This window comes from Dama dama, chromosome 6 (genome assembly GCF_033118175.1).
Source record: "Dama dama isolate Ldn47 chromosome 6, ASM3311817v1, whole genome shotgun sequence".
NCBI lineage: Eukaryota > Metazoa > Chordata > Mammalia > Artiodactyla > Cervidae > Dama > Dama dama.
This window is the reverse complement of record NC_083686.1, coordinates 24,568,732-24,587,396: the sequence shown is the minus strand read 5'-3', so window position 1 is coordinate 24,587,396 and position 18,665 is coordinate 24,568,732. Positions and strand designations below refer to the sequence as shown.

The following is an 18,665-nucleotide window of genomic DNA, read 5'->3' as shown; positions in this document are numbered from 1 at the left end:
ACTATCTCTGCAACTCACCAAATCTATTTCATCTTATCATGAGCTACATGAGGTCTGACCCCTCTAAGATAAGCCTTACTTTCTTGCCATGGTCCATGTTGCTCTCCATTGGCTCACCCTGATAACCTTTGTACTGTATTTCATCATCAAACAGGTCACAGTCATCTTCTGTTTTGTCTAAATGACTTTTCTCCCGAATAATGCTTAAGTTCCTTAAAAAACTTTTGCATTTCCTAGAATTCTTGTAATGTTGCAGCCCCCCTAAATGTTTGCAGAGTTTGCTTTTGTTGTTGGGGAAGACTTCCTCCAAAGGCAGAGTGACTCTCCAGCTAGCTCGTTGTTAGCTGCCTTATCACTTTTGCTGTAAAAGAGGGTGGAAATGCCTTGGTAACCTGATAGAGATCTAGTTTACTATGACTGTTTTTTTTGTTTTGTTTTGTTTTTAACTAATTTCTGTGTTTTTCCTCCCTGGAGACTTGGTTGTGTTTTCAGTTAGGGAAGTGCTAACATTCACTATTTTATTCTATCTTAAAATGACACAGGAGAACATAGGAACATTTTAGTGCACAGAGGGCTGGCAGAATCTTAAGGTGGCCCACGATCCAAGCCCTCGGTTTCCATGCCCTGTATACCTCCAGAATTTGGAGGTATGAGGGGGTAGTCACTCCTTTGATGAGCTTATGTTATGGCACAGTTGACTCAAGGTACGAAGGTTATCCTGGGGGGGATCCGACTCAAGCAGTCCCTTAAAAGGGACTGGACTCTTTCTGAAAAAAGAGATTTGAAATATGAGAGGGACATGAGGGGTTTTCTGTTGCTGCCTTGGAAGACAGGCGGCCATATGGCTAGTGACTGTGAGAGCAACCCCAGCTGACAGTCAGCAAGGAGAGGTATCCCTCACTTTTACAGCTGCAAGGAATTGAATTCTCCCAACCTGAATGAAATTGGAAGTGGAATCCCATACCCCCCAGCTGGCCCTCTCCCCGCAAGCTTCTCAGCCTGGCCAGTGCGTTGATTTCAGTGATACCCCCGCAGGGGATCCAGCCATGCCATACCCAGACTTCCGACTTACAGCACCAAGAGCTGATGAATAGGTGTTGTTCCCAGCCACCAGGTTTGTGGTCATTTGTTGCATGGCAATAAGAAACTAAGATATACCCCAGGTGTATGCAGACAACCTCTTCTTCCGTCCTGATCACATTTCAGCCTGCGCTGAGATTAAGATGTTACATTTACCTTAGGAAGGCTTGAGGTTTTTGGCCAGGATTTTTTAGTAATATTTGCAGAGTGATATCAGATGTTAATTTGTATGTTTATCTCCTAAGAACATCTTTACTGGCTCTTGGGTCATTTTTGGTACAATCCCTCAATTTTCAGGGTCTGGAAATGAATCCTTTCCCTCAAGAATGTTCCAGACTTCCCCAGTGGCTCAACAGTAGAGTCTCCATGCAGTGCAGGAGATGCAGGTTTGATCCCTGGGTCAGGAAGATCCCCTGGAGGAGGGCATGGCAACCCACTCCAGTATTCTTCCCTGGAGAATCCCATGGACAGAGGAGCCTGGTGGGCTTACAGGGTCCATAGGGTCGCAAAGAGTCGGACACAATTGAAGTGACTTAGCAGGCATGTAAAGATGTTCCAGATCAGCCTGGCTGAGTGAATGAAGATGCGTTGGGAGGAGATCCTTGGTGCTTTTATGACTGCCGTAGAACAGGCTTGGGTGGTTTTTTCCTTTCTCAGAGACTGCCATTACGTGGTCCTTAACAGTCACTGAAAGCCCCTTCCATTTATCAGAAAGGGACAGAAATAAATGGTGTCTTTCAAAAAGGAAGTGGCTAATTGATATCCGGTGATAGAAATGGTGGCAAAGGGAAGGAAGTGTCCCATCCATGTTTCATTTTTTGCTGATGAATACATTCAGTGAATAGAAGTATGAGAACCGTGCCACATGATTTCTCAGACAGGAAGGATGGAGGAATTGATGTATGAATACGAGGAGGAGAACTGTACACACAGAGTTGAGAATGAAACTTCCAAGTGATCTGGGCCCTTAAATATCTTAGACCTCCTGTGCATCACTGTTTTGAGAAAGCTTGTCTGGAAGATCTAGCATATTGTAAAGGCAGGACATGCCTGAGTGCTCAGTCGCTTCAGTTGTGTCTGACTCTGCAACCCTATGGACTGTAGCCTGCCGGGCTCCTCTGTCCATGGGATTCTCCAGGCAAGAATACTGGAGTGGGTTGCTGTGCCCTCCTCCAGGGGATCTTCCCGACCCAGGGATCGAACCCCTGTCTCTTACATCTCCTGCATTGGGAGGTGGGTTCTTTAGCCCTAGAGCTACCTGGGAAGTGAAAAAGGCAGGGCAGAAGGCCCCAAAAAGTACCACACAGCTGTGTAAATTTGCATGGTTTTCTCCCCTGCAAGGTAGGTGACGTGTTGGGAGAGGGTGGTGGGCTCTTTGGGATCCCACTGGAAAGCTGAGGGTTTGGAGGTGGTTAGTGACTCTCCTCCAGGGTTTTTTCTTTAGCTTTCCTTGGTGTTGGCTGAGCGAAGGGCTTCTCTTTATCTTGGGGTGAGAGTGGAGACAGAGTGGTATGAGGGAGCAGCTGTAGCATGTGTTTCTAATCAGATCGTGCCTTTCTGAGTATTCTGGCCTTGTCACATTGCTCTCCCCACCTCCCCTCCAGCACTGCTGAATTTGTGAGAGTCCCTGGAATGCACATGTGGGCCTCTTCATTCCCAAACAGGAGACTTTCTGCTGATCAGCACTTTGTAACATTAGGCTCTTACAGGCATTAGTCACTTGGACTCAAATAGAAAGATCGGTCTTTGGAAACTTCAGAAAACGTCTTTTGCTGTTGTCATTCATTCTTGGCATCCAGTTAGGTTTAGCCTTTCAGAATTTACATGGACTTCTAGAAAAGAAACATCGTAAGAAAATAAAAGTACTGCCCCTTCTTACAATTTGGGGATCGTCACACTTGGTAGTTCCTGGCTGCAAGGCTGTTTTACTAATAAGCCAGCCCCCCACCCCCTTCCCGCTCCCCTACCCTCCCCCCCTCCCTCCCCAGGACCCAGGGCTGTGGGCAGCAGCTGGGGGCTTTGTTGACTTCACATATCCATTTCTGGGGTCTGCTTTCAAGCAGTATATGTCCCAGTTGTTAAGGTGAGAGATCTGATACCTAATGGGACAAAAGTGAGACCGTTCATCACAGAGAAAGCAGCGAGATGTTGGAGGAAGTGTGGGCAGGGACTGTTGTCTTGAGAGGAGGATGTAGAGAAGACAGAGAGGAACAGAGGCCTGGGTGGAGGAAGATGAGGGCTGTGTGTCCTCAGGGTTTACTCAGCAGTAGTATGCATTCTAAGCCTCATGGAGGGTGGTGGGGTCGGCCAGGCACCAGAGTGGTGGGTGTTCCTGCCCCTCTGCCCCTCCACCTGGCCCTGTGTGTTGCGCTGGACCTGCCTCCTCATCTAAGAAAGAGGAGGTCGGAAAGTACAATTTCCGCGAGACATCACACTGGATACAAATCTGGGTGAGGTCTAACAGGGGTGATGTTAGGAAAAAAGGGCTATCTGAGTCATGGATTTCCAGGCTCGGAAATAGAAATCAGCTGGTAGAATGGATGCACTCTTGTCAGTGAAGAGTGCTGGGTGCGAGAGGTTCAGCCAAAAAAGGGCGATGGGTGGTTATTACATCTAGGCGCAGAGGAGAAAATCTAACGTGACACTGACAGCTTCCCGAAGTCTTCACTGTCTAGTTCGGAGGACAGTGGAGGGTTTAAGACGATTAAAAGTAGACTTTTTTCTTCTGCAAGGGGGTGGAGGCCTATACATTTATGTAGGTTTTTAACAGTATACACACGAATTGATGTTATCCTAGAGGCCTCTAATTACCTTGGAGTAGATGATGTTGCCAAGAAAATGAGAGGAAGGACAGATGTGAATTGAGAATGCGGGGGGTAGGGTGCATTCCACTTTCGATGTTGGCTTTGAAGTACCTGGACTGTGGATGCCCAGGAAGGAGGCCGGGCTGCAGGTTGTGACTAGGGAGTTGTTAGCCTGTGATTGGTCATTAACATCATGGGCAGGGATGAGATCATCCAAGAAAAGTGTGTCAAAAGAGCTGAAGATAGAGAATTATGTTAATTAATTCTTGCAACAGCTTGGTGAGCTAGTTTATGTTCGACTTGACAAAATTGGCGTAGCCACTATGGAGAACAGTGTGGAGGTTCCTTAAGAAGCTAAAAATAGACGTACCATATGATCCTGCAATCCCACTCCTGGGCATATATCTGGATAAAAGCATAGTTCAAAAAGATGCATGCTCCCCAGTGTTCCTGGCAGCACCATTTACAATAGCCAGGGCATGGAAGCAACCTAAGTGTCCGTCAGCAGAGGAATGGATAAGAAAGATGTGGCATATATATGCAATAGAATATTATTCAGCCATAAAAAGGAAGGAAATAATGCCATTTGCCACACCATGGGTAGACCTAGAGATTGTCATACTGAGTGAAGTAAGTGAAGATATATGACAGAGAAGGACATAATATGTCCACATAATATGTGTGGAATCTAAAGAAGTGAGACAAAGGAGCTTATTTACAAAACAGAAATAGACTCAGGACATAGAGAACAAACTTATGGTTACCAAAGGGCCAGGAGGGATAAATTAGAACTTTGGGATTAATAGATACACACTACTGCGTGTAAAACAGACAGACAACAAGGACCTATTGTGTAGCGCAGGGAGGTGGTTTAGTCTCTGAGCTGTGTCCAGCTCTTTTGTGCTTCCATGGACTGTAGCCCGCCAGGCTCCTCTGTCCTTGGAACTTCCCTGGCAAGAAATACTGGAGAGAGTTGAAGCCATTTCCTTCATTATACTCAATGTCTTATAGTAATCCCTCATGGAAAAGAATCCGAAAAAGAATATATATATGTGTGTGTGTGCGTGTTTGTGTGTGTGTGTGTATGTGTATAATTGGGGCAACTGCGCTGTATACCTTTAGCTAACACAACATTGTGAGTTAGCTATATTTCAGTTTTTTAAAAAGTTGGCAAAACTGAAGCTGAGAAGTTAAATGACTTTTACCCCAGGTCACCCAGATAAACAACGGTGAGTTGCCCCAAGTCTCCTGACTTCATGTATCAAGTACCTTCTACTGTCTTGTGACTTGGTTCTGTTATTAGAAAAAATAAATACTCATATTTTATCTTACCACCCACCTATTAGCTGCAATAAAATTGTAGTCTTAGCCCCTTTGAAAAGATTTTTATTATTGTTACTCACATTTCCTGATTTTTAAAATCTTACTAATATTTATTTTCTGCTATAAAAATGTGAGGGTTTTTAAAAATAATAATTCTAATATTACAGAAACATAGCAGTAAAATTTCCCTATAATCCTGAAATCCTCAAAGAAAACCCTTCCACTGCGTTAGTTTAATTAGGATTTGGAAAAGCAAAATTTGTCCTTCCGCTGCGAGTCTTTTGGAGACAGTTGCTTAGAGACGGTACTTGATATTGGGGCAGTTACTCAATATTAATCAAGATCTTTTCTGGTTATTTGTTTTCTTTCAAGGGTGGCTCCTGGGTTGGTAGTTGGAGCTGACATCCCTGGCTCTGTGACTTGGGTACTGGCGCCTGGATGCCTTTTTTCTCAGTCCCGACTTCTTGCTGGATGCACTCAAGTTCTTTCCTCATATGGTTTTCCTCTGAACAGTCCGCTCTTCTTCCTGGCTGTCTCTTCTGCTGCTAGTGTGAGACAATTTCCTTGGGGGCTTTCTTGGCTCTGGTTTTGGGATTTTATAGTATAGATGACAAGCGGAGTAGCAAATGTTGTCCAAGTCAACCTTAAAGAACGCGATCCCTGTTGGTAATGAGATGCTTCAGATGTTTTATATTATTTCATATTATGGAAGTGACCCTAGCCATGCCTAGCCCTCAAAACAGCTCAACGCAGGCTTCATAGTTGTGGTTTGGGTTGATACTTTGCATTCCAGTGTTTTCCTTTTTTGCATGAGAACTAAGGGCGTTTCCCATCTTCCCACTAACTTTCCCGTCTTTACAAGAGAATATGAAACCAGTTGAATGCTCTCTAGAATGTATTTAGATAAATGTATGTATTTACAAAAATAAACAGTCAGGCACTTGGGTAGAACCTACTTCTTGGGCAGTTTGTGAGGCCAGGATTTCTCCAAATACTGGGAGGTGGCTGGTGCTCAGTCAAGATTTTTTTTTTTAATAATTTTATTTATTATTTTTTAAATTTTTGGCTGTACTGGGTCTTCGTTGCTGCACGGGCTTTTCTCTAGTTGCAGAGAGCAGTAATGCATGGGTTTCTCATCGTGCTGGCTTCTCTTGTTGCAGAGTACTAGAAGCTCCAAGCGAGTGGGCTTCAGTAGTTGTGGCATCTGGCCTCTAGAGCGCAGGCTCAATAGCTGTGGCACAGGGCTTGGTTGCTCCACGGTATGTGGGATCTTCCCAGACCAGGGATCAAACCCATGTCCCCTACATTGGCAGGCAGATTCTTTACCACTGAGCCACCAAGGAAGCCCTCAGTCAAGGGTTTTGTGTGAAGAAAAACAGGTTCTTCTCTTTGACTGTTTCCAGCTGGGTGGGATCTATACTAAAACAGAGCCCGAAAAAAAAAAAAGTCTAATATAATGAAGGGATGTGTACCTCTCCTCTGAGTGAGCATCTTCTTTATGGGAAAAGACAGAGTAAAGGGAGTCTGCCCCATGGTTCCATCTCAGCTATTTAAAATTGGACATTCATTTTCTTAAGACTTGAGTCTTCATTGTTTCTACCTCCTCCCATCAGGCAATGCTGGGCAAAATGACTCTTTGTATTCTTCTGAATACATAAGACCTGCAAGTCAACTGTACTTAGGAGTTGTCTACTAAATTAATATTGAAAAGTACTGCAGACCAGATACATGTTTTTATATCCTAGAAGCTGGTGAATTCACTGGATGGATAACTAGTTAATCACATGAGTTGGAAGGTTGCATTGCATCCTGTAGTTTCAATAGCTTTATGAGTATACATTTGTGACTGTTTTTGATTTTTAATAGCCGAGCTGCAAAGCTCGGGATCTTATTTCCCTGAGCAGGGATCGAACCTGTGCCCCCAGCATTGGAAGTGCACAGTCTTAACCACTGGACCACCAGGGAAGTCCTTGTGACTATTTGATTAACATTGCTGTCTGTCCCATGTGTTCCATGAGTTACCAATGCTTTGTTCTCTCACCATCATCACCTTAGCATTTATCACAGTATCTAGCACGTGCTAGTATTCAATAAATATTTGTTGTATGAATGAAAGCATGAAAAGAAGATTTGCTTCTCTTCATGAAGACAGATGATTAACTTACTTAGAAGACTTTTCTGTGTTTTGTCTTGAGGCTATAAACCTACTTTTCGAAAAATTTCTGGGAGACTGCAGATACAGCTGAAGAAAAAGGTAGTTTTTAAGCAGGACAGTTATAGGGAGTGGGTCCATAGTTAAGCAAGCGAAAATGAAAAATATATGTGGAAAACACTGGGATACACACAGAGATTTCTGTTATGTTTGGAGTTAACCAGAGTAACTGACAGAAACTCCCTTTTTTAAGGGTCATGTAAAACTTGAGCCATCTTAGATCTGACAAGGGAAGATATACTACCAAGAAGTTTTTGCCCTGTGTTGGCCTTTCCTCAAGCAAAAAGACAGATTTAGATTTATGCATCTCTGATTTCCAAACTCAAGAAATCTTAGAATTAGCAAACCAAAGGCATTGTTTAGAGGTCATTTGATTAAGTCTCATTTTACAGATTGATTTGGATTAATATAATTCATTCTCCATAAAATGAGGCTTTGCGAAGAATGTAATTTCCAGCTGTCTAATACATAATAAAGTTTTATCTCTTAAATTAAAAAAAAAATAGAGAGGCAGAATCTTTCGAAACTTCAATTGTAATTTATGTCTTTAAAGGCAAAAAAACCCCCAAAACATAAAAACCCTGAAAATGAAGTCTAATTGTTTTCAAAAACAGATACAACATATCACCTTGGTAACATGCTCCCCTACTCCCACTGGCTGATTAAGATCAGCAGATGTAGACTACCTGCTAACCACATCTATGGAAGCCTTTGGTTTTAAAAGTCACCCAGTAACTTTGGGTTAACCCTTCAGTTTGAATATGGTGAATAGAATCCATCTGGGCACAGCCAGTTTGTTAATTTCAAGAGGCTGTGGGCTGGGCTAAAATAGAAAGAAGACTGAAGCTGAGGAATCCTTTAATGGTTTCCAGCCCTGGAAGATTGTTGATGCCTGCAAACAGGAATGGAATTCTGTGGCTTTTCCCGCAGATTTGTAAATGAGCATCCTGTTTAGGGTAGGTTTTCTTCATGCTAGAGTCCCATTCTTTCTTCCATGTTCTTTTATCCCCCTCTTTGTTCATCCTTAGTGATTCTTCCTCCCTGGGTAGTCTGAGGGCTTTGCCCATCCGCAGAGTCTCCCAGCATGAAGTGTGATGTGAACGTTGCTAAGTCATCTCTGACTCTTTGGGGGCCCAGCAGCAATAGGAGAGCTCCTCTCTTCGTCCCACCTAATTTGGGGAAAGGAAACCCAGGTTTCCTGAAGACCTATTAAATGCTGGTCCTCCCATATGTACCATTCCCTTAGTTGCTTCCAGCCACCTTGCCAAGTGGACCATTTTTACTGATGGAGGAACGGGGACTAAAAAGGGTAGGGATTCAAACCCATGGCTATCTGACTCCAAGCTTTGTGCCATCCAATTTTTGACTAAGCAAGATTTGGAAATGTGGAACATATTTTGAAGCAGCACTCAGAATGTAGGTGTTGGTGCACATTCTTATGTAATTTGTTTTATAATTATTTCCATAATGAAGTCAGCTAGACATCTTCTGCAAAACTTGTTGACTGTAATCTTCAAGAGTACCCACATTCCTAATAAAGTAACCCTTTGGGCAGAAGATAGTGTTTATCTGGCAGGCTTCTGCAAGCTGGACTTTTATTTTCCTGGTAGGTTTGGAGAACTCTAGCCTTCCTGAAAGATATCCCCTGAATTTCCCTTGCCAAAAGCTCCCACTTCCCCTTTGTCATCCCACAGTATTTCTCTCTCTCATCCTTAAGACTACTTGTGTTCTATCTCTACTGCTACACAGTAAGCCTCTGAAGGGCAGGAAGAGCATTTGTCAGTGAATAACAAAAGTAATGTATTTTTGTTCCCTTAGTGCTTTGAGCAGTGTTTTTTGAAACACTGTGAAGAGATCTGGGAAGAGAAAAATGAGGTTGTCATGTTAAAGACTGGTTATTTTACACTATAGAATTTAGTCATAACTCATTTCAGGATGGATTGGGCCTAGAAATCATCCAAGTACAGCCCCTCCCTGAGTAGATTAGCAAATGGAGGACTGAATCAATTAAGGTCTTATAGTTACTTGCTTGGTGGCTCCAAGTTGGCACTTGCATCTCAAAAATGGTCCAAAATAAGCCTTTTATTATTGGCTTCATGTGCCATAGATGCAAAAATCAAAGTCTCAGCATTGCCAGGACCCATGAAAATATACTTAAGAGCTACTTTGCCAATTCTAATTTTCAACTTCCACCTCTTATGGTTGCCAGAGAATTATTTTAGAGAACTTTTTTTTCTTTCTAGTTTAATATATTGGCTTTCAATAGTGGCTAAAATCATTGTATTGTCTACCTAGGAACTACCTAGGAACTTAGATCTTCATGTGGTTAACAGTGACTCTGGAATCTGACCTGGGTCCACATTTCAGCTTCTCACCTTATTGACTGTATGACCTTGGGCAAGTTACTAAACTCTGTGGGGCTCTGTTTTCTCATCTGGCAATTGAGACTGAGAAACAGTAGTTAACTACCTCATAGAACTGTTAAATTCTCTAGTTCATTCATGTTTAAGGCTTTTCTGGAACCTTGATCAATAAATGCTAGCCGTTATATGGTGGTGGAATGCCACATAGCTCGAACCACCTTTATCCAGGCATCATTTTTCCTTTTATTGATAAAGGGAGTGTTTACTGAAATTCACCTTGAGATTTCATAGTCAAGACAAGGGTGTGTGTTTGTCGCTCAGTCACGTCTGACTCTTTTTGATCCCATGGACTGTAGCCCACCAGGCTCCTGTATCCATGGAATTCTCCAGGCAAGACTACTGGAGTGGGTAGCCATTCCCTTCCCCAAGGAATCTGCCTGACCCAGGGATCAAACCTAGGTCTCCTGCATTGCAGGCAGATTCTTTACCAATTGAGCCACCAGGGAAGCCCAGTAAAGACAAGATTGGAGATAAAATTTCTATGGGATCTGGAAGGTTGGGATGTGTTGGAGGCTATAAGATCCTCCCAGATAGAGGAAATATCATAATATGAATAAAGTCTGATGAGGAGAAACCGGGGCTCTCCCAGGAACTGTAAGTAATTCCATTTAACTGCAGTGGGAGGTCCTCCTCTGGGAGGAGTGGGAGATTTGACGGGAATTAGAGATTTGGTATCAGCCTACAGAAGCTCCTGAGAAGGCAGAGTAAGAAGTTTGGATTGAGGGCCTTTGAGTACCAAGATCCCTTTGGCAGCCAAGTAGAGTGAGGGAGGGAGGATTAGAGAGAGTGGGTTGGAAGGCTGCTGAATTAGAATAAATACAAGGAGGGTACAGCATTAATGACACTTTGAAATGAATGAGATGTGTGGGTCTCAAGCACAAATTAGTGCCATTAAGAGAAGTAGGAAACCCTGGAGTAGGGGTGGGTTTGCAGTCAAGGAAGATGATTTCAAGTTCGGTGAACAATTTAAGGTATAAGTAGGACAACCTGGGAGAACTGGCCCTGCGTTAGAAATTCAGAACTGGAATGCAGACAGAGCTCAGTACCAGACAGAAAATTCTGAGAGTCGTTGCTAATATATGATAGCAGTAAAGACAGGAGAATATCTGAGATTCCCTGCGATCATATCTAGACTCGAGCCCCACACACATTCTTTGGGTCGGGACAGCTAAGGCATAAAGCTACAGGCGTGGTACTATGAGGTGCAGAGTGTAGGAATTCATTTCACCTGCTCTGTGTGAGTTAAATAGACTCCCCTCACATATCCTGCAGCGATTTTAGTGTGAAAGCCTGTTCATGAACCAGAGGAGGAGCCTCCCATTTCCCACTGCCCCATCACCCACCGCTGGGCAACAGCCCTCAGGATTCCTTTAATGCTGGGCAGTCCTCTAATGGACTTTTGAAGTGGCATTATAAAATTTACATATTTTATATGACAAATAAGACAGAGACATTGAAGACATAAATTCAAAGTAAAAAAAAAATTTTAAGACCAAACTGTTTTATAACCTTTCATTTTGTATGTGGTTTTCAGTGGGTATAAAAATACTCAGTGGGTGTGTGGGTGGTTTCTCGTGTTTTGGAAATGGTGAGAATATGAGATGCTGAGCATTGGGTTCTGGGATGAGAGCTATAATTACTAACTCTGATTCTTTCCCCGGATTGGCTCCTGGGTGAATATCTGAATCTAAAAACCCAACAACCGTCCAGAATCCAGAGCAAGAAACCACTCTTTCCTCCCCCACCCCAGAAATTAAGAGAATTATTGTGGCAAAAAAGGAGAGGGGCTGTCGGGTGGTCGTTCTTCCTTGCCTGGTCTCCTTTCCTGCTGCTCGCGGACTGCTGAAGGCCGGGATGCGTCAGGAGAGAGGCTGGTGTGATGGTGTCTCCTCGCCGGCTACGCGGCAGCCTGTGCACATCTGTGGTGGAAAGAGTTCTAAATATAACCCAGACTCATTTCACATCTCTTCCTTCAGTCTTGGCGGATGTGGTAAACACCCTAAAAATACCTGCTGCCTGAACCTTTGAGGTATCTGAAGAGGAAAGGGCAGGTGGTAGCCTTGGGGCCTCGAGGTGGTGCTGGGAGGCCTGGCCAGCCACCGGAGCGGCTGCCCCCGGGGGCCGCTCCCCAAGCTGTTGGGTGCGCTGTCGGCCAGGCCATCCTGCTCAAGGATAAGAGCCTACTCTTGAGTCTCATATTCACTGTTGGCAGGTCTCAAGGAGGCTATTCATAGCCTCGGCATCTGTTCTCTGCACCAGTGACCTCAAACCTGCAGCTGCCACCATGGTATTCAGGGGGAGTGGTGGTGCTTTCCAACCTTACTTCACAGAATCAGAATTTTAGCACTAGCAAGGCCCTCAGACATCATTTTGTCCATAAAGACATTGCACTAAAATCCCAACATTTAGGGAGTCACGTTTCTCCATCTCTTTAGTAATTGAAGTGATTTGGAAATGGAGTTTCAGCCTTTGAGTATTCAAAGACATCACTCTCATTATTATCTCACACGTATAGGAGGATAACGAAGGCCCGTCTCTTAAAAACTATGGACCAGTTGATTCTGTGCAAGGCTTTTGCTTCTTTATTTAAAAATGGAGCTCTGAGGCTTATTTTCTTACCCCCAATTCAGTGTCTTGAAAAACTCATTGGCAACATAGGCAGACACCAGGAAGACTTTTAATAACTAGTTTCTGGAATCCCATACTGTTAACTGTGGTTCTTAATTGAAGGGCCATAAGTAGCCTCTGTTTTCCTGGGAAGAAAGGGTTTTACAAATGATCTCCAATACCTACAGAATGCATTCAGCATTGTGGAGGAAGTTAGCACCATATAATAATACAGCCTAAGTCATCCAGCTTTTAAAATATGATAACTACCCTAGCCCCATTCTCTTTCAGCAGACTCTTGAGCAGGCGTGGGGACTGCAGAGCCTGTTGGGGAGAGCAAGGAGGCCCCACAAAGCCTGTCCAGTTCATCCTAGAGAACAAACCAAGCCCTGTGTTGCGCCATTTTCAATAAGTTCAATATGGTGGTTACAGAATTTCTGCATAGTAACGGGAATGCATCCTCCACTATGAGCTTCTGAAAGCTCCTTCCGGTGTCTAGAAGAGAGTCCTTAATTTTTTCCCTCTGGGTTGAAAAGTTTTCTTGAGTGCTTGAGGCTGTCAAAAGGGCTGGAGTTTTAGTGTCACTTAGAGCGTGTCGGTATCAGCCACCTCTGGAAAGCGTATTTCCCCTGAAGCGGTGCACCTGTAACCATACCTGAGCTGCCTGGGAGGGAGATGGTGTACTTTGGGAGTCGGTGTGATTTTGTGGAAGGAGCCTGGCTCTAGAGTTGGTCGCTTCAGTTGTGCAGAAGCCAGGGAGGGAGGGGGTGGGCGCAGAGGGGTCGCCGTTTTCCCCGTGAGCCCAGAAGAGAGGACGGGAGAGGGAGGGGGACCCAGGTGGTGTCGTCATGGGTTCTCCAGCGTTTCCCCTCTGACATTCCAGAATGAAGAGCTTCGAAACTTATCCCTTTCTGGCCATGTTGGATTTGACAGTCTCCCCGACCAGCTGGTCAACAAATCGACTTCTCAAGGATTCTGTTTCAACATCCTGTGTGTTGGTAAGTGACTCATCGCTTGCTGCTGAGCAACGAGTCTGACTCTTGGGTGTTGGCAGGTGACTGTCAGAGGGGCATGTTTCGGGAAATAAGGGGAATGATATTTTTACTCTCTTATTATCTGTAAAGCAAGACAATAATATCTCCATTCCACGTATGTTGCACAGTTCTTAGGTTGGCCAAGAAGTTCATCCTGAACAAACTTTTTGGCCAACCCGAAGATAAAGACATATTCAGATAAAATGCTTTGTAAGTTTCATGGTGTTACTCAAATTGTTATCTTTATTTATGTCACAGAGTCGAGCAATGATCAGTTTAATATTGCTGTTGAATCACTTATTTTAATTTTTCATAGAGGAGGGACTTAGACCCTAACTAGACAATGAGTACTCAGTCATGTCCAACTTTTTACACCCCCATGGACTGTAACCCACTTGGCTCCTCTGTCCATGGAATTTTCCAGGCAAGAATACTGGAGTGGATTGTCATTTCCTTCTCCAGGAGATCTTCCCAACCCAGAGACTGAACCCACATCTCTTGTGTCTCCTGCATTGGCAGGTGAATTCTTTACCACTGAGCCTCCTGGGAAGCCCATAACTAGACTGTAGGAAGTTGAAAGAAGGAACTGAGATACACATACACAGAAAGATCATTCAAAAGCATTTTAAAAATGTGTTTCCAGGGTTTCTGAATATGGTGCAGTAGTAATCTCCATTGAAATCTTTTTAAAGATAAGCTTCTGCCTACAGTGAGTAAAATCTGCAATTACTTTAACCACTTTGATAAACTTGAAAATTTTGCTTTTAGAGTAAAAGACAATCTTAAATCCTATTTTATACTTGAAATAAATTTTCCACCTGAATTATTGAATTAACCTTTAGTCTTTCAATTGGAATCTGAAATTGATGTCTGTTTATTCCTGGTAGATAAATGGGAAGAGGCCAAAGGGATCTGACTTATGTGTTTGCATCTCCAGTATGTTTTATTCATAGCCTTTAAATGTGATGTATTGGCCTATGTTTCTGGTCTCGGTATTTTTCTTCTTTAGCCTTATCTTTTTTAAACCAAGAGGAGGAAGGTACAAAAGAAGGTGGAGAAAAAGAGGAAAGTAGAAATAGGACTCTCCTGTTGTTTGGAAGCAGACGTGTCCCTGAAATAGATCATGGCCTTTCCTTCAGCCTCCCTGTCACTCTTGATGGAGGACCAGACTGCCCAGCAGTGAAGTGGTTCATACTACACTGTTTCATGGCCATTGTCCTCTGGGCATAGACTTCAAGACAAACTAAAAAGAATTCTGCCCGTAGCCAATATATATTCTGTATGTCTCCTCCCTATAAGCTTGGCAGAATGTACCTGACTTACTTCTCTTGTCTAAGTAAAATGAAGTGAATTTAGCAGAGAAAGGTGTAGTGTTCAATGGAAGTCAGTTGTTGAGAGGAAGGGGTAGATATTTTCCTTTCTGAAAATCTTCGAGAGGAGCATGTTGAATGTGGCATCTGCCTGGGCGTTGAAAGCCACCCGCCAACCTGCCCACCAGCCAGCTCGCTGTGTGGCGTTCTGTCTCCAGCACCGGAGGGGAACACGAGCAGAGCCGCCAGCTCTCCTTTTTTGTGTTTTCCCCACATTAAAATTCAGCAGGGGACCCCCTGGAATGGCAGCTTGCTTTACAGAGTGGCATAAATGAGTTGTCTTTTCTCTTCTGCTAAATGCTCATTGCTGAGCAGAGCGATTCTTCATTAGCATAGTGATTTGTTGGCAATTTGTTGATTTTTCTATTGAAAAGTATGCTAAATTGTAGGCCAATTACTATTCCGGCTTCTCTTGTCTGTCTCCCCCAGCCCTGCCTTCAAAATCAGTTTCCAGAATGCATTTGAGAGTTATGGTCCAGCCCCTGCTGTCTGGTCCAGCGGAACCAGACTGGGGGGATCTGGTTTGACCTGGGGTGTGGCGTGCAAGTGTTAGCTCATTGGCTGACCATTGTGTTACTAGCGCAGTTAATGATACTAGTTGGAATTCCGCACAAGTGACATCCATGCTGTGCTGTTGCCTTTGGGAAGCAGCTGGTATTCTGATTCTCCTGGGTGGGTGATGACTCCTGAGATTCTGAGGTTTTTACTCTGGTTCCATTCTTGGTTGTTGTTTAGTCACTAAGTTGTGTCAGACTCTTTTTGAGACCCCTTGGACTCCGTTCTTAACCCCGTTTATTTATTTATTTATTTTTATTGTTATTTTTTTTTCTTAACCACGTTTAAAATTAGTTTTTCATTTACTTAATATTATGAGTGCTAAATTGCTTCAGTCGTGTCTGACTCTTTGAGACCCCATGGACTGTAGCCTGCCAGGCGTCTCTGTCCATGGGATTCTCCAGGCAAGAATACTGGAGTGGGTTGCCATGTCCTCCTCCAGAGGATCTTCCCGACCCAGGAATCGAACCCACATCTTTTATGTCTTCTACATTGGCAGGCGGGTTCTTTACCCCTAGCACCATCTTGGAAGTCCATTATAATGCATGTGTGTGTGTTAGTCACTCAGTTGTGTCCAACTCTATGAGACTCTATGGACTGTAGCCCACCAGGCTTCTCTGTCCATGGGATTCTCCAGGCAAGAATACTGGAGTGGGTTGCCATGCCCTCCTCCAGGGGATCTTCCCCACCAGGGATTGAACCCGGGCCTCCTGCATTGCAGGTAGACTCTTTACCATCTGAGCCACAAGGGATGCCCTAATATAATGCATATTTCTAGTTAAAAATTTATAAAATATCCCTACTTTTCCCCTCCCACCCTCATTTTCATTCCACAGAGATAAAACTGTAGAATCCTTCTAGAAACTTCCTACACTTGGAAGTTATTTTCAGAGGCTGAAAACAACACCAGTTATTATTTTACAGCTTTTTCATTAGTTAATTTTTAAAAATTAATTTTTATTGGAGTATAGTTACTTTACAATGTTATTAGTTTCTACTGTACCCCAAAGTGAATCAGCCACAGGTATACATGTATCCAGTTTTTCTTGGAGTTCCTTCCCATTTAGGTCACCACAGAGTGTTGAGCATGTCAGTTTTGTTGAAGGCCAACATGTGTCTCGCAGGGCTAAAATCAAGGCCTCTGCAAGGCGGTTCTCCTTTCTGGAACTCAAGGGGTGAAGACACTTCCTTTTTTCCCTTCTGCTAGAAGGCTGCCCACATTCCTTGACGCTTGGACCCTTTCCTCCATCCTCAAAGCCAGCAGTGTTGCATCTCTCTCTGACTGGTCTTGGATTAGGAAATTTTCCACAGAGAATTGCAGAAATCTAGTTTAAACTGAGTTAAGGCTCTTCCTCAACCCCAGAACACACTGCAAAGGTCCTATACCGAGTTGCGTAATTAAGAACAGCCTGGTCTAGGAATTCAAAGAGCATTTCCAGGGCTCCGTCTCCGGTTTCCGATCCTGCTCGCTTCTGCGCGGCTTTTACCGTGTTTGGGCTTTTTCTTCACTGAGGTGGTATGGCTGCCACAGTGTCGCCAGCTCAGCAACCCCAGAGGGAAGAAGAAGCCATCCCTGACACGGCTGCTTCAATAGTCACGGGATTGTCTGATCCACCAGGCCTGAGTCATCCACCCACCCGGGGTGGGAGATGGGGTTTATCTACCCTGCAACACACGAGGGTCCCCTAGGAAGGGAGACGTGGGCAGAAGGGAGTCTTAGCACGGGAGAGACACACACTGGGCAGATATAAACAGGTCTCTCATGATTGTATAAGTGCTGTTTTGTTTTGGTTTTATACAAATGAGATCATGCTGTTCTGTTTTTCACATTTTCCTTTTTTTTTACTTCATGGTAAGTCCTTCCCCTCCTTCTCTGCCCATATATCTAGCAATCCAGGTTCTTTTGCACAGCACTTTGGAGCCCTTTGGTTGGAATGAGCATTAGTTCTTTGAGAAACAGGGGATGTCAGCATTAAGTTAAATGTACTTATCCTCAGAGGATAAGACACATCAAATCCCTTCACACATACTTTACAGCAAAATATCTGTAGAAGAAAACAGTTCTCAGTGTCAATTAATGCTCCATTTTTAAAGTAAGAGTCTACGAAAAGCATTCTAGTTGATCCAAACGTTTTGACAGCCACTTAGAGAAGTGGGTGTCGTATTTAACTTGAGTATCCATGCTACTTTCTCTTCTCCTTGTCATCTTACTATGCATTTATGTGTTTTTCACGGCATGCGCATCCATGGTGTTTAGAGCATCATTATTTTGGGTGAAAGATATGGAATGAAATTAAAGACTGAAAAAAAAAAAGAGTTATGATCCTAGTGAGGACGCTGATGTTTTTCTAAAAGCTCTTAGAATGGTAAGTTTGTTTTGTGGCAGAGCCTACAGGTTGCAAAGAGAGAGGAAACAAACCAGGACAGAAATTAATCCTGGTGTGCACTTAGTTTAGTTTTAGAGACACTGAATTAAATTCTGTTAGAGCCTATCTTCTCTCAGTCCTGGAGAGAAATGTAATGGAGAGCAGGAGAGTAGTGTTCACTTAACTGGGAAGAGAATTTTTTTTTTTTTGGCTGCACCAGCTCTTCTTGAGTTTCTCTCCTTGCGGTGAGTGAGGACTGCTCATTGTGGTGGCTTCTTTAGTTGTGGAGCACAGCCTCTAGGATGTGCGGGCTCAGTAGTTGCTGCGAATGCGCTTCGTGGACTCTTCCTGACCAAGGATCAAACCCATGTTCCCTGCATTGGCAGGCAGATTCTCAGCCACCGAAGTCTGGAAGAGGATTCTTGATGCTAAATCGGGTATCAGATAGCCGAGGGTTCATAGTTCCCTTACCCTCCATCTTGCCTGTAACACACCAGTTCATCCCCCAAACTATACTTCAGTTTCCATAAAGCCTTTGTTCCTTAAACTTTTTTATTTTGTATCGGCCAATTAACCATTGTGGTAGGTGAACAGCAAAGGGACTCAGCGGTACATATACTTGTGTCCATTCTCCTCCAACACCCCTCCCATCTAGGCTGGCAGGTAACATTGAGTAGAGTTCCATGTGCCATACAATGAGTCCAACCTTGCTGGTTATCTGTTTTGAATATAGCAGTGTGCACATGACCTTCCCAAACTTCCTAACTCTCCCTTCCCCCCACCCTCCCGCAACCATAAGTTGGTTTTCTAAGACTGTGAGTCTCTTTCTGATTTGTAACTAAGTTCATTTGTATCATTTCTTTTTAGATTCCACATATAAGGGATGTCATA

At 43.7% G+C, this 18,665-nt stretch overlaps 1 protein-coding gene across 3 annotated transcripts in view; it reads left to right on the top strand.

The window, feature by feature from the left end:
* SEPTIN11 (septin 11) overlaps positions 1-18,665 on the top strand; it is a 93,468-nt gene that overhangs the window by 33,734 nt on the left and 41,069 nt on the right. For all 3 annotated transcript variants that reach the window (XM_061145747.1, XM_061145746.1, XM_061145745.1), the window contains exon 2: positions 13,333-13,447. In XM_061145747.1, the coding sequence (XP_061001730.1) occupies positions 13,333-13,447 (115 nt within the window). The remainder of the gene's footprint in view (positions 1-13,332; positions 13,448-18,665) is intronic.